Genomic DNA, 13,149 nt, shown 5'->3' with positions numbered 1-13,149 from the left:
GCGTCCTCTGGAGTACACCAACAACACATACAAAATGATATTATTGTTAGCCTTTTACAGATGCTTTACAGGAATAGATGGGAATATTAATTGTTGTACAAATATGACAGTAGAGAAGAGATTTTAAAGCCTTTGGATTGTAACTATTTCTTTTCTTAAAAATTTAGACTGCATGCTAGCTTTTTTGTGTTCATAAAATTAAAGAGAAAAACTGTAGACTTAGTCATTTTAGAACTGAACTTTTCCCGAACATACCTTGATACACACTTGGGTCAGATGTAGGTAGCCTATACAACCTCTTTATTTTGAATGCAGCCTTTTTCCTAATATTTTTTAAAATAGAAATTTTGTTCTGAGGTTATGGGCAAGTGATTTTTTCAAAAGAGACTTAGGAGCAACTGACTGCTTATCTGTTTTGTTAGAAATATTAATAATTTATCAGTTTCTTTCAAAGAGATTTAACAATTTAAGCTATATGAATGTATTAAAATTTTTTTTGTAAAATACAGATTATCCTTTTTGTTAGTTACGCAGTATAAAATTTGAAGTTAGCAAATTGGTAGAATTGTTACACGTGTAATTGACTAATTTGTTAATATAAATGTTTTTAAAGGTTCTTATTTTGGGTAGCACTGAAGTATGTAGTATATAACTTGAAGTAATTATTGACCAAGTGTAATTCTTTGAGGAAATAAATAATACTGGGTTGTTCTGTCAAGAAGGGAAACAGAACTAAAATGTAAGTTTCAATTTAGAATTTAAGTAAATAACCCCAAAATGAAATAATTTGAATTTAATTTCCATGAAATGTTAAAGGGGTTACTATGAATCAGAATAATGTAGTGTTTAAAACACTGTTGCAGGGACTTCCCTGGCGGTCCAGTGGTTAAGACTTCACCTTCCAATGCAGGGGGTGTGGGTTTGATCCCTGGTCGGGGAGCTAAGATCCCACATGCCTCACAACCAAAAAACCAAAGCATAAAACAGAAGCAATATCGTAACAAATTCAATAAAAACTTTAAAAGTGGTCCACATTAAAAAAAAAAAAAAATCTTAAAAAAATACTTAAAAAAAAAGAAAACACTACTAAATGCAATGCACTCTATTTTCTTTTTTCCTATATGATTTAATTTTTTTAAAAGCTTGTCATGCTCACTAAATTGACTTCACAATCCATAATGGATCAGGACCTGCACTTTGAATAACAATACTTCAGAGAGAAGCTTGACTGTTACTTGCCCCTTCATATGCTTCTCATCCTTGAATAACATAAGATCAGGCATTGGCTGTCTTCTGGGCAAAAGTCCAACTCTAAGTACCCTTTAGGAAAATGCCCAAGATCCAGGAATCTGTTTTATCTTGATTTAAGGCTCCACTGCCCCTCACCCCTCACCCTCGCCCCTAATTTGGGTCATACCTTTTGGTCTTAAGCCTCTTTTGCTTGCCACCAACGATTTCCTGTTTCTTTGAGAGCTCCCCAGGAATCCTTACTACAGATACCATTGAGACAGTATAATATCCATAAATATGGTGAATTTAGACTTTACCCTCTTAATGGGAATTAAGAACTCTGTTCGAGGTCCAGTGTCAAAAAAACCAGCCTGATACTTAAACACATATTCTCAGTGCTCCTCAGGCACATGCAACCTAAACTCAAAATTCTCTCTCCATTCCCTATTAAAATATTCTTTCACTGGCCTCCTTCCTTTAAGAAATTCAGTCAGCTCTTGCAGCGGCTGATTTTATGTGTTAAGGATGTTGGCCCAACAGGACAGTGTAGCCTTCTGTTAACAGCCTGCAAGTCAGCACATTTAAAAGAAAAGAAAAGTAACTGGCAGCTTATTGGTTGCCGCAGGCACTATGCTAAGAAAGACTAGACCTATGGTATCTCCTTTGATATTTGTAACACCTTGATGTGAGAAAAATTATCTTACTAGGTCTTTCATGTAGCTATTTGGCAGAGCTGGAGTTTGAGCCCATAGCTGTCCAATCCCAAATCTGTTTGAATTCTAATCTGTTACGCCAAAATGAAAATTAAAACAGTGTAACATCATTGTTTATTTTCAAATGGGCAGTCTGTTCTTTCTCCCTCTTTTTCTCTTTTTCCCTTTTTCCATCCCTCCCTCCCACTGTTGACCTGGGGCTTTCAAATAGGCTGCTCGTATATATTGGTAAGAATGTGAGTTACTTACCACTTTTCTGGAGGCAGGTTTGCAATATGTAGCAAGAAACAGATTTATGTATATAAATATTAATATTAATTTCATCTTTATTTAAAGATGCATCTACACTTACGTCTTAAAATTCTAGGCTGCCTTTAAATTGTTTTTGAATATTTAATAAGGAGAAAATGCCCATGATAAGAAAGGTAAGCAAGATAAACATGATCCCAGTTGAAAATAAAATGGGGTTATGTATCTATATATCTGTAGGAAAAAAAAGCCTGGAATGAAATACCCTTGAATTTTAGAATTGATTTTAAGTGAGAAAAAAAAAAAAATAGTAACACACAAAGGACACCTTAATGATATTTTCTAGGAAGGTTGCTTAATGATTGTCAGTTTTTCCATGACATTTTTAAAAAACGGGATTTACTCTCTTCCATCTTGGGGGTCTGACTGCCATAAATTACTTGAGAATCTTGTTTTAGACTCCTAGATATGAATAAGCCTGATTTCCACCCCTATTGATTATTTAGTGTGACTTCTTATCCATATGAGGATGCAGCATTATTTTATTATTATGATCTTTGTAAGGAGAAGGATTTGAAATAACTTAGACTCGTAGAGTTGTATCCTTCCCCCAAGGTTTTATTATGAAAATGTTCAAACATACAGGAAAAGTTGAAAGAATTTCACAGTGAGTAACTCTAAACCCACCATCTAGATTCCACTATTAACATTTGACATTACTTGCTTTATCTCATATCTGTCTGTGTAACTATCCCACTGTCTATCCACCTTATTTTTTGATTCATTCTAAGTAAGTTATAGACATGTTAAAGAGATTTGCCTGAGGTTGCAGAGCAAGTTATAACTAAACTAGGAGTCAAAGCCAAGTGCCCTGGTTTTGGTTTTGCTGTGCTTATTCAAGATTGTAGCCTCCCAGAGCCGTAGAATCACGGGATCTGAGCGTTAGAACTGACCATACGTTATTCATTCTGTCATCTTACTTGTCCTCCTTTCGTTATGATGCCGTCACCTGCTATTCTTTGTGTCAGTGTAACCATGCTTATTTTGGGAATAAATCTTGACATAAAAGAGAAGGGAACTGTGCTGTTAAAATAGATTTCCGATGTGGGATCAAAGGCCCTGTCCTGAGGGGATGATTTGGATGATCCATAAAAATCGTATTATGACCTAATGTTCTAGTGAAAATCATGATTTTAAATAATTGTGAGATTTTATATGTGTAAATGTGGATATTATAAAAGGCTCAATCTGCTAATTTGAATTTGTTGATTTAATTTTAAAATCATTTTTGAAATGAAAAGATTTTTTAAAACCCACAGTTAATTGCCTATAATTGCAGCATTAAATTTTACTTCTTCAGCCTTAGAAATGCATTAAAAAATGTGAGTATTATGGTACTTGACAATTGTTGTTTCTGATTATATAGACTATAATGATTATAGAAAGTACATAGTACCACCAGTTACAAAAATGCTTTCTTTTTTTAATCTTCTAAAAATCCAGTGAAAAAGAGGAGGAACTGGCACAGGCACGACTACACAGAAATTGATGATGGTTCCAAACCAGTGCAGGCTGGAACTAGAACTTTTGTGAAGGAGTTACGTTCTCGAGTCTTCCCAAGGTAGGAAACCTCTTATGACCAAAGAACATTTAAAAATGTTACCCAATAAGGTGACATTATCTAAAGCAGCATTTTCAAACTTCAGGTTACAAGCCATTATTATTCTTAATCAGCTTTTTACTTTTTGAAAGTAAAACAGAATAGAAAATATTGGTACATTGCAAGTAATAGTAAATAAGCATAGGTTCATGGAAGCTTTGTTATGTGCATGTGTACTGGATTACTGGGTAAAAATGTATTTAACTGTAGGTCTCAGTCCAAAAAGTTTGAAAGACACGGATCTAAGGCACTTATTCCCGTGCTTCATTCCTTATGTTGTGCAGCTGCTGCTTCTCTTTCTCCTTCACCTCACCTACACCTATTTTCATACTCTTGCTTTTTTCTAATGTTATTTTCCTATCTGCCTCCACCCTACGTCTGCCAGAAGTCCCCACAACCGTTGCTTAGCGTCTGGTGGCAACAGGAGTAGGCTTTTTTTTTTTTTTTAAAGATAATGGAAAGTATTTGAGTTATCTGTGGCTCAAAGAACAAACGTCAAAAGCATTATACAGCATTTAACCATGCTAATTTAGATCATTTCCTACTCGCTGCCTGACATCTATTTAAAGTGATAATGCTTAATAGGCTTTTTACACGAGATCGTATCCAGGCTTGTTAAAAAGGGGAAGCACAATTTAAATTTCAATCACAATATCACCTGCAGCCTATTATGGAATTATTTCAGATCTTGTAACTATAAAACTCTTGCTATTTCGTCATAGTCTTTAGGATACCTGGCCATTCCCCTCCCTTAAACAGAAACATAAATTATAAGCAGCTACTGTTGGCTCCCTCACGTACTGAGAGAAAAAAAAAAATATGAAACACAGTGATTTCCACGTGATTTTTGTGATATTAAAGGCCTTATTCTCAAATATTCTCCTTTATCAGTTTCAAAGTCATTGGAGAAATGTCTGTTTATTTTCATTGATTGATTTGGAGCCTAGGGCCAGAGTTTTCAGCCAGGGTCTATGGGCTGGCTTCAGAGAGGCTTGTGAGTTTCCTAAAATTGTATGAACAGTTGACATGTTGACATGTGAATGTGAGTTTTTCAGGGAGAGGAGCCTTAGCTTTCATGTTTTAAAATAGGTTTGTAACCCAAAAGTGTAGTGTTAAAAATCCTGGCCCAGTGATTCCTGTGGCTTCTCGGCCGAAGTATTAAACACAGATGTGAGCAGGTTACAGAGGCGGTCACAAGTGTCCACACTGTACTTACCATTAATTAAAGGTCTTTGGTTTTATTTAATGTAACTCCATAAACCGCCACATCATTTAAAACCATGGCAGGGTGACAATAATTAACTAAATTATACATACTTAATGTGATTAATACGGAAGTGTATAAAATAAAGTGAAGGGGTTATCTACCCCGACCCTCCCACTTTAAGACAAAGTCTTTTGAGACCCTTTTTTTAGATAAATGATAACTTTTAAAACAATTATGTGTATAGGTGTATGGATGTATATATACATCTGATTTTAAAAAATAAAATGGGGTTATGTTATGCATATGTTGTGCAACTTGCTTTTTTTACTGTTACGTTTAATAGATATATTTCTGTATGTATACACAAATTTACCTCACTCCTTAACTACTGTGTAGTATGCAATTGTGTGTGTGTGTGTGTGTGTGTGTGCGTGTTGTGTGTATGTAAATATATCCCGTAATTTACTTAACCGTCCCACTATGGTGTATGTTTAGTTTGTGTCCAGTTTTTTCCTCTTGTAATTAATGATGTGCCTGTATTTTTAAGCTCTTGTACCTATATATTTTTGATCAACGGGGGGAGGTAAAGCACCAGACATTTAAGATGGAGGAGTACAAGTGATTTAAGATTCTCCCTTAGGTTGGAGTTTAAGGAATTGTTAAATTCTCAGCGGTTGGGGAAGAAGGAACACTTGTGGATGCTTGTGGGGAAAATAAAAGGCAGTACAGAACTCAGTGAGTCAGGTGAAGGAGCTCTGAGCCCTCCACTTACAAGACTATCCAAGAAAAGTCTGTCTTGATTTTTTTATGCCTTAAACTGACCTTCTGTTATTGAGAAGGTGGGACGATCTGAGCTTAGTAATTCAGAGACCCAGTTTCTCCTGTCTTCTCCTTGACACCTAGGCTACAGATGACATCAAGACTGTTAAAGATCTGACTGTATAAATGGAAACTGTTGTGTTTAACCTATGATGCAAGTGTTGCACTTAACTTTGAATGTATAGTAGCTGCATTCTGTGAGCAATTGGAAGATAAAATCTAGAATATCCCCATTTAAAGAGATCTTTGATTTATGATTAGATAGGGGATAGTGAAAAGGGACAGACAAACCACACTTAAGTGTAATGCCTAGAACGTGTTAATCATTAAAGAGGGCAGCTGGAGGTTCAGCAACCCTTTTTAGTGGCTTAAGGTGACTGCGTGTTAAAATTTATTAAATACTGGTGATAGCAGATCTTTGAAACCAGGAGTTGGGGCATTTGGACATTGTCTCAAAGAGTAGGGACCACAGATGCTAGTCATCCCCCAGTGTGCAGGACAAGGTGAATTGTTCTATGTCTGGTGAGACTTTGCAATGCCTAACAAATATTTGTGTAGACTTTTATAGCCAGATAAAATCTGGTCTGTTTTTACTTATCGTAACCAGCTTTTATTCTATTGTACCCCCTCCCTTTTGCTCTTCTGGTTTTCTATGCAGCTTGTATTGAGTGGCTTCTGATCTTGTTACTTTTAAATCCAACCACTCATTACAATTGATTGTAAGCATCCTATTATTCTGTTATATTTTCTAGTGTTGTTTACCTGAACATTTACATACTGAAATACGTATTTTGCTGGAAACTAATTTGTTTTTTCTCTTGTTATAGTTAAGGCATTTTATATAATACATATATATTCTTCCAATTATATGTAGTATTGAAGTAATTATCTATGACTTTTACTTTAGAATACTAAAAGGGGCTTTATAAAACATTTGTTATAAAAAGGAGGATTAGGTATGATAGGTTGAGAACCACTGATGTAGATAATAATATAGTATATGAATTAACCCATTATCAGATTATCTTTTTTAACTGAACTTATCAACAAAGATGACATGTTACTCTTACGCTTTCCTTAGTGCCGATGAAATCATTGTAAAGATGCATGGCAGCCAGCTGACACAAAGATACCTGGAGAAACATGGATTTGAAGTCCCTATTATGGTCCCCAAATTAGATGATCTAGGACTCAGGCTCCCTCCACCTACTTTTTCTGTTATGGATGTGGAACGTTATGTAGGTACGAACTTGATTCCTTTAATTACTTGGGAAAACATGGTAAAAGTAAAATTGGTATTATCCTAAAAATACTAAAAGTTGAATGAATAGATGTTAATTTAGTTCCATTTCTGGGTCAGGAAAAGTGAAATTCAGTATTACCTATGTTGAAAACTATTTTTCTCTCAGCAGACCTACATTCAGAAAGACAGAAAAAAACATTTTGCATATTTTTATTTACTCAACCTCATCCTACTGCTTTTGGTGGTGTTGTTGTCATCAAATTTCCTGATACTTGCTTAGGAACAGTTATTATGGAGGGGTAGCTACAGACTGAGGAAGAAGGCTTTGGGAAATCGGGTTGGTTCTAGGCCTCTGTAGCAGCATTCAGGTACAAGATTTCTGGATCCTGCTTTAGTGACCTCCTGCTGCCTAGAGAAAGGCTGTGAAAAAGAGGAGCTCATTTTCAAACCTGTGTTTATATTAACGACTTGGTGATACTGCCATTTAACGATGTCTGGACCTAATTTTTTATATTGAGGCCCGGAAAGGTATAAGAAACAAGGTGGAAGACCCTTCATCTGTTGCAATATTGTTGACATTTTCAGTCACTTTTTTCATTCGCATCAGGGTATTTAGAGATAAAGCTGACTCTATGTAGGTCTCATTCCTTGTCAACGAAATAGATAGAGATTATTTGAGGATTAGATCTCAAATCTATCTTGACTCAAACTGTCTATTCTTTATAGTATGTTATCTCCTGAGCATGAAGTATCTGAGAACTTGTCCCTTTATTGATCCATTGGTTGACACTGATAATTGTTTCACTGAGGAAGTCCAATTAAATTGTCTGACTTCACATTCAGCTAGTTTTGAATTATTTGGTAAATTAGAGGATGAGGCTGAGGTTTCACCTAAACCTGTTTGCATAGATAGCACTGTAGAGTAAGTGGCTAGTGTAATGTAAGTGTAGGAAAAACGTTCATACTACTTGATAGCTAACTTTTTAGTACGCGGAATGCTTCAGTTAACAGAATTGTTTTGCCTCGTAAGTATAAAATAGTCTATTTAGCAATACTTTCTTAACTTATATAAAGTTACATTAAAGTAAGAAAATGTCAGTTGTTTCCTATTTCAGATTAAGTATTGCCATATTTTGAATTTCACCTTATCCTACAGGACATTGTAAAACTAATTATGCTTTTTAGGGTGATGCAGTGTTGAGCAAGCAATACCTCATGATTTTATAGGAAAATTGTAAATTAATCCAAATTCAGAACTCATTTCACAGGCCCTAATATGAACTGGTTTTTGCTTCCTAACCACTCATTTTTTTTCTTGAAGCAGAATATTAGAAGAGAAGACACTACCAGGCGAGCAGAAATTGTTTGTCCTGGTTAATTTGTTCACTAATTCCCCAATGACCGATTGGTTTCTCAAAATGATGGACTCAGAATCTTAGGTGTTAAAGAAGTGAAAGGGAAAAGTCAGTCCCCTTATTTTATGCATGAGGAATGCGGCACAGTTCTTACCTACCAATGTAATATGCATTTTTGTTGTGAGCTGCACAAGAAATCATTGGTGTGTAGAAAGCTTTGTAAACATATAACTTTTTACACTCAGTGTTAATTATGCAGCTCTGTCTTAATTGCTTTATTCTTTCTTTCAAAAATCATCCCTTTGTTCAAAAGTTCCAGTTGGACTTAAAAAGTAAGGATATAGGAAGAATCTTTGTCTAGGCTATATAGTTTTTATAGATGGCTTAATTATCATACAAGTAAATATGGTCTTTAAAATATTTTTGTTTAGGGCATCTATTGATGAAATTCTTAAGCCCAATAATAAGACTATAATTTTTCTCTGCAGGTGGTGACAAAGTGATAGATGTCATTGATGTGGCAAGGCAGGCAGACAGCAAAATGACACTTCACAATTATGTTAAATACTTCATGAATCCTAACAGACCAAAAGTGTTAAATGTGATCAGCCTTGAATTTTCAGATACAAAGTGAGTAGTTCTGGACGTTTTGGTTTAGCCTTCTGAGTGTTAGCTAAAATGTAGTTAAATGATGAATTTCTTTTAGTAAAAAACATAATTATTAAAAAACATAAAAAAACATAAAAAATACAGCTATGTTGTAAATTTTGCTTTGGTTCCCTCAGACTTTAAGTATTGCTGCTAGCTGTGAGTTCCAGTTAATTTCTTGGTTTGGGTTGAGATGGGAGATGAAATTTTAAGAAGTTTTAATTTGCATGATGTGGGTGTGTGTGTATGTGTGTGTGTTTTTTTTTTTAAAGGATGTCTGAATTGGTGGAGGTTCCTGATATAGCCAGAAAACTTTCCTGGGTGGAAAATTATTGGCCTGATGATTCAGTCTTTCCCAAGCCATTTGTTCAGAAATACTGCTTAATGGGAGTTCAAGACAGCTACACAGATTTCCACATTGACTTTGGTGGGACTTCAGTTTGGTACCATGTCCTCTGGGTAAGCTTGGGGTATTTCTTTGTTCACTTAATCACAAAAACATACAGTCTTATTTTTCCACGGGTATATTCATTTGCTATAAATGACATTTGTAAAGAGGGAAGTTTTTTGTACTTTTTCAGTGGGAGCTATCATTTTAAATACTTAAAGAAGCATTATGATTTTCTTTTTTTAATCCCAAGTAATGGAGGAGCCATGAATTCTTAATTTATATAGATTCCCTTTTTTTGCCCCCACCTTATAAATTAATCTCTTTTAGCCTTTTGTCTCTTTTTGTTTCTTCTTCCCCCTAGTTAATTACCAGTTAATCCCTGAATCTAATACCTGAGAAGGAGCAAAATTATAGTAATAATTGCTTCTGACCTTAAGGTCAGGCTAAAGACAGCTAGTTGGATAAGTCAGGAATGCCCATAAAAATACGAATTCTCCTCAGGAGCTTATATTCACCTTGCTTTATCTAGAACTGTGCTATTCCGTACAGTAGCCACTCGGCACATGTGGCTACATTTAAATAATTAAATATAATTTAAAATTCAGTTCCTCATTTGCACTAACCACATTTCAAGTGCTCAGTAGCCACATAGGGCTTATAACTACTATATTGGATAGCACAGATATAAAACATTTCCATCGTCACAGAAGGTTCTTTTGGGCAGTGCTGATCTAGAACCAGATCTTTGTCAATATCACATGCCTGTGCATCAGCAATGCTCTGGACTATGTTTCATGCTGTGCCCTTGAGCTCCTCTTCCTTTCCTCCATGAGAAAGCAAAGGGTTAGTTCATTAAAGAAAGTTTATTCACAGATCTTTAAAAATAATTGTATTATTATATGTCTTAGGAGAAAGGGCAAAGTTTCAGAGATGACTCTCTGTAACCTGGGGCCTATTAACATGTATTTACTTCTATACCTTGAAAATGAGATCAGTAGGATGTTTGTGATTCTTTACCCTCCTCTCTTGTAACTATTTCTCCATCACTACTTTATTGACCCCTTGTCGTATTTGAGAGGGGGAGCCTTAGCTCCTTTGAAGATGCTTATTAAGGGCAATAGCTATTGATCAGGTATGTGAAATATGTCTTTTTGAGCCTTAAAAAATCTGATAATTATCTAATTTAATTTAGAACATTGTATTGGGAAATTACATCAATATAGGCCATCCTAAGAATGGCATTTCCTTTTTCAAAAATAGTGTGATTACTTCCTCCTAGGGCGAGAAGGTTTTTTATTTGATAAAGCCAACAGATGACAATTTGGCACTCTATGAATCTTGGAGTTCATCTGTGACCCAGAGTGAAGTGTTCTTTGGAGATAAGGTGGATAAATGCTACAAATGTGTGGTAAAGCAGGGACATACCTTATTTGTTCCTACAGGTAAGGTTTTAATCCCATCCCGCTCCCCATAGTGGATACTCATCACATGGAGTCAGCTTTTGATTGAAATCTCTGACTTTAACGTGTTTGGAAAGGAGTTTTGCATAGCCCGAGAGATGATTCTGATCTTGGACTTTTCACTTCTTTGTGCCTTAGAGGGCTTCTCTTGTAGTTAGGACTTGCTTTGGCATTGTGTTTTATGTCATTTGCCTTCACTTTTATTTTTATTTAGAAAAATTCATATACCATAATAGTCACCCTTTTAAAGTGTACAATTCAGTGGTTTTTAGTAGATTAATAGGGCTGTGCAACCCTACCCCTATCTAATTCCAGAACATTTCATCACTTCAGAACGAAACCCCATGCCAATTAGCAGTCACTCCACATTTCCCCTCCTCTGAGCCCCTAGCAACCACTAATGTGCTTTCAGTCTCTGTGGATTTGCCTATTTTGGGCATTTCATATATAATACGTGGCCTTTTGTATCTAGCTTCTTTTAGTTAGCATCATGTTTACTAGGCTCATCCATGTTGTAGCACTTATCATGTTTCATTGCCTTTTATGGCCAAATAATATTCCATTGCATGGATGTACCACATTTCATTTATCCCTTCATCAGTTGATGGACATTTGGGTTGTTTCCACTTTTTGGCTCTTATGAATAGTGCTGCTTTGAACATTTGTGTGAAAGTTTTTGTGTGGAGGTTTGTTTTCATTCCCCTTGGTTCTATATACCTAGTAGTGGAATTGCTGGGTCATATGGTTTAATGATGTTTAACTTTTTGAGGAACTGCCAAACTGTTTTCCTAGTGGCTGCACCATTTTACATTCCCACCAGCAATGTACAGGTGTTCCAATTTCTCTACATCCTCACCAACACTGTAATTATCTTTTTTTATTTTTGTCATTCTAGTGGGTGTGAAGTACTTGTATCTCATTGTGGTTTTAATTTGTATTTCCTTAATGAGTAATGATGCTGAGCATTTCTCTTATTGGCCATTTGTATATCTTCTTTGGAGAAATGTCTATTTAAATCCTTTGCCCATTTTTATGTTGGGTTGTCTTTTTACTGTTGAGTTGTAAGCATTCTTTATATATTCTGTACACTAGCCCGTTATCAGATATATGATTTGCAATATTTTCTCCCATTCTGTGGGTTGTCTTTTCATTTTCTTGATAATGTCCTTTGCATAAAATTTTGATGAAATTCCCTTCAATTTTAACTGGTCAGCTCTACATTGATGTCAAAGGCCCAAGCCTGCTGTAAGAATCTGGGCAGCTGTCCTGGGGCAGTTAGGAGGCAATGAGTCTGTTTTGAGGGACCGTAGAAAGGGATTGAGTACCAGCCTTAGCTATAGCCTCAAGTATAGGTATCAGGTCTGTCATTTTGAGACGTGACTAAATGCAGGGTATGGACTCTCCAGGTCAGTAGTTTTGAGAATTGTGTTCTTCTGATTTGGATGACCTTAATGGCTACACAGTTTGCAAGGATCTGTTACAGGCCCTGCTTTCTTACCTTGCCTCTGGAGTATATAATAAGAAGTGTGTGTTGAGCAAATGAATGAATAAATGCCTAGAACTATCAGAATTTATAAATCTAGATACGTATCAATATTTTCACTGTGAATGGGGTAAGCTCCTCCCTTAAAGCCCCTCCCTTAAAGCCCCCCAAAGCTCCCTTTTATAACAAATATTTTGTTATGCCCGCTTCAAAAATCTTGAATTCACATTTATCATTAATATAACCTCCTGCACCAGTAATTCCCCCCCCCAATTGATGTAATGACCTAATTAGAATATAAAGAAGACATTAAAAGTAATTTATAATAAAACACCATTTTACAATGTCCCTGCTCAGGCACGGCAGCATTAGAAGTCAGGATGATGCACAGGCTAGCTAACCAGTACAGGTGTGTAATTGGTAGTTCAAAGTCTGTAGCTTTGGTGTAGATTAATGGTTCTCAAACTTCATTGACCATCAGAATCACCTGGAGGGCTTATTAAAATAGAGTGCTGGGCCTTAACCCCGGTGGTTCTGATTCAGTAGCTCTGGGGTGGGCCTGAGAATTTGCATTTCTAACAAGTTCCCGACTGAGGCTGATGCTGCTGGTCTGGGGACCACATTTGAAGAACTGCTGCCATAGATAGTGTGACTCCCCCCCCCCGCCAAGGTAGTTGGCAACTGATGTACT

General features: G+C 35.9%; 1 protein-coding gene across 1 annotated transcript in view; it reads left to right on the top strand.

The window, feature by feature from the left end:
- Window positions 1-13,149, top strand: part of KDM7A (lysine demethylase 7A) — an 85,853-nt gene that overhangs the window by 46,877 nt on the left and 25,827 nt on the right. Inside the window, exons 3-7 of the mRNA XM_061198807.1 lie at window positions 3,696-3,813; window positions 6,960-7,120; window positions 8,965-9,106; window positions 9,397-9,583; window positions 10,795-10,957. Coding sequence (XP_061054790.1) covers window positions 3,696-3,813; window positions 6,960-7,120; window positions 8,965-9,106; window positions 9,397-9,583; window positions 10,795-10,957 — 771 coding nt within the window. The remainder of the gene's footprint in view (window positions 1-3,695; window positions 3,814-6,959; window positions 7,121-8,964; window positions 9,107-9,396; window positions 9,584-10,794; window positions 10,958-13,149) is intronic.

The sequence above is a fragment of the Eubalaena glacialis genome, chromosome 8 (assembly GCF_028564815.1).
Source record: "Eubalaena glacialis isolate mEubGla1 chromosome 8, mEubGla1.1.hap2.+ XY, whole genome shotgun sequence".
In the NCBI taxonomy this organism is placed as follows: Eukaryota; Metazoa; Chordata; class Mammalia; order Artiodactyla; family Balaenidae; genus Eubalaena; species Eubalaena glacialis.
The sequence above is the reverse complement of the archived record's forward strand: the minus strand, read 5'-3'. Positions and strand labels throughout refer to the sequence as shown.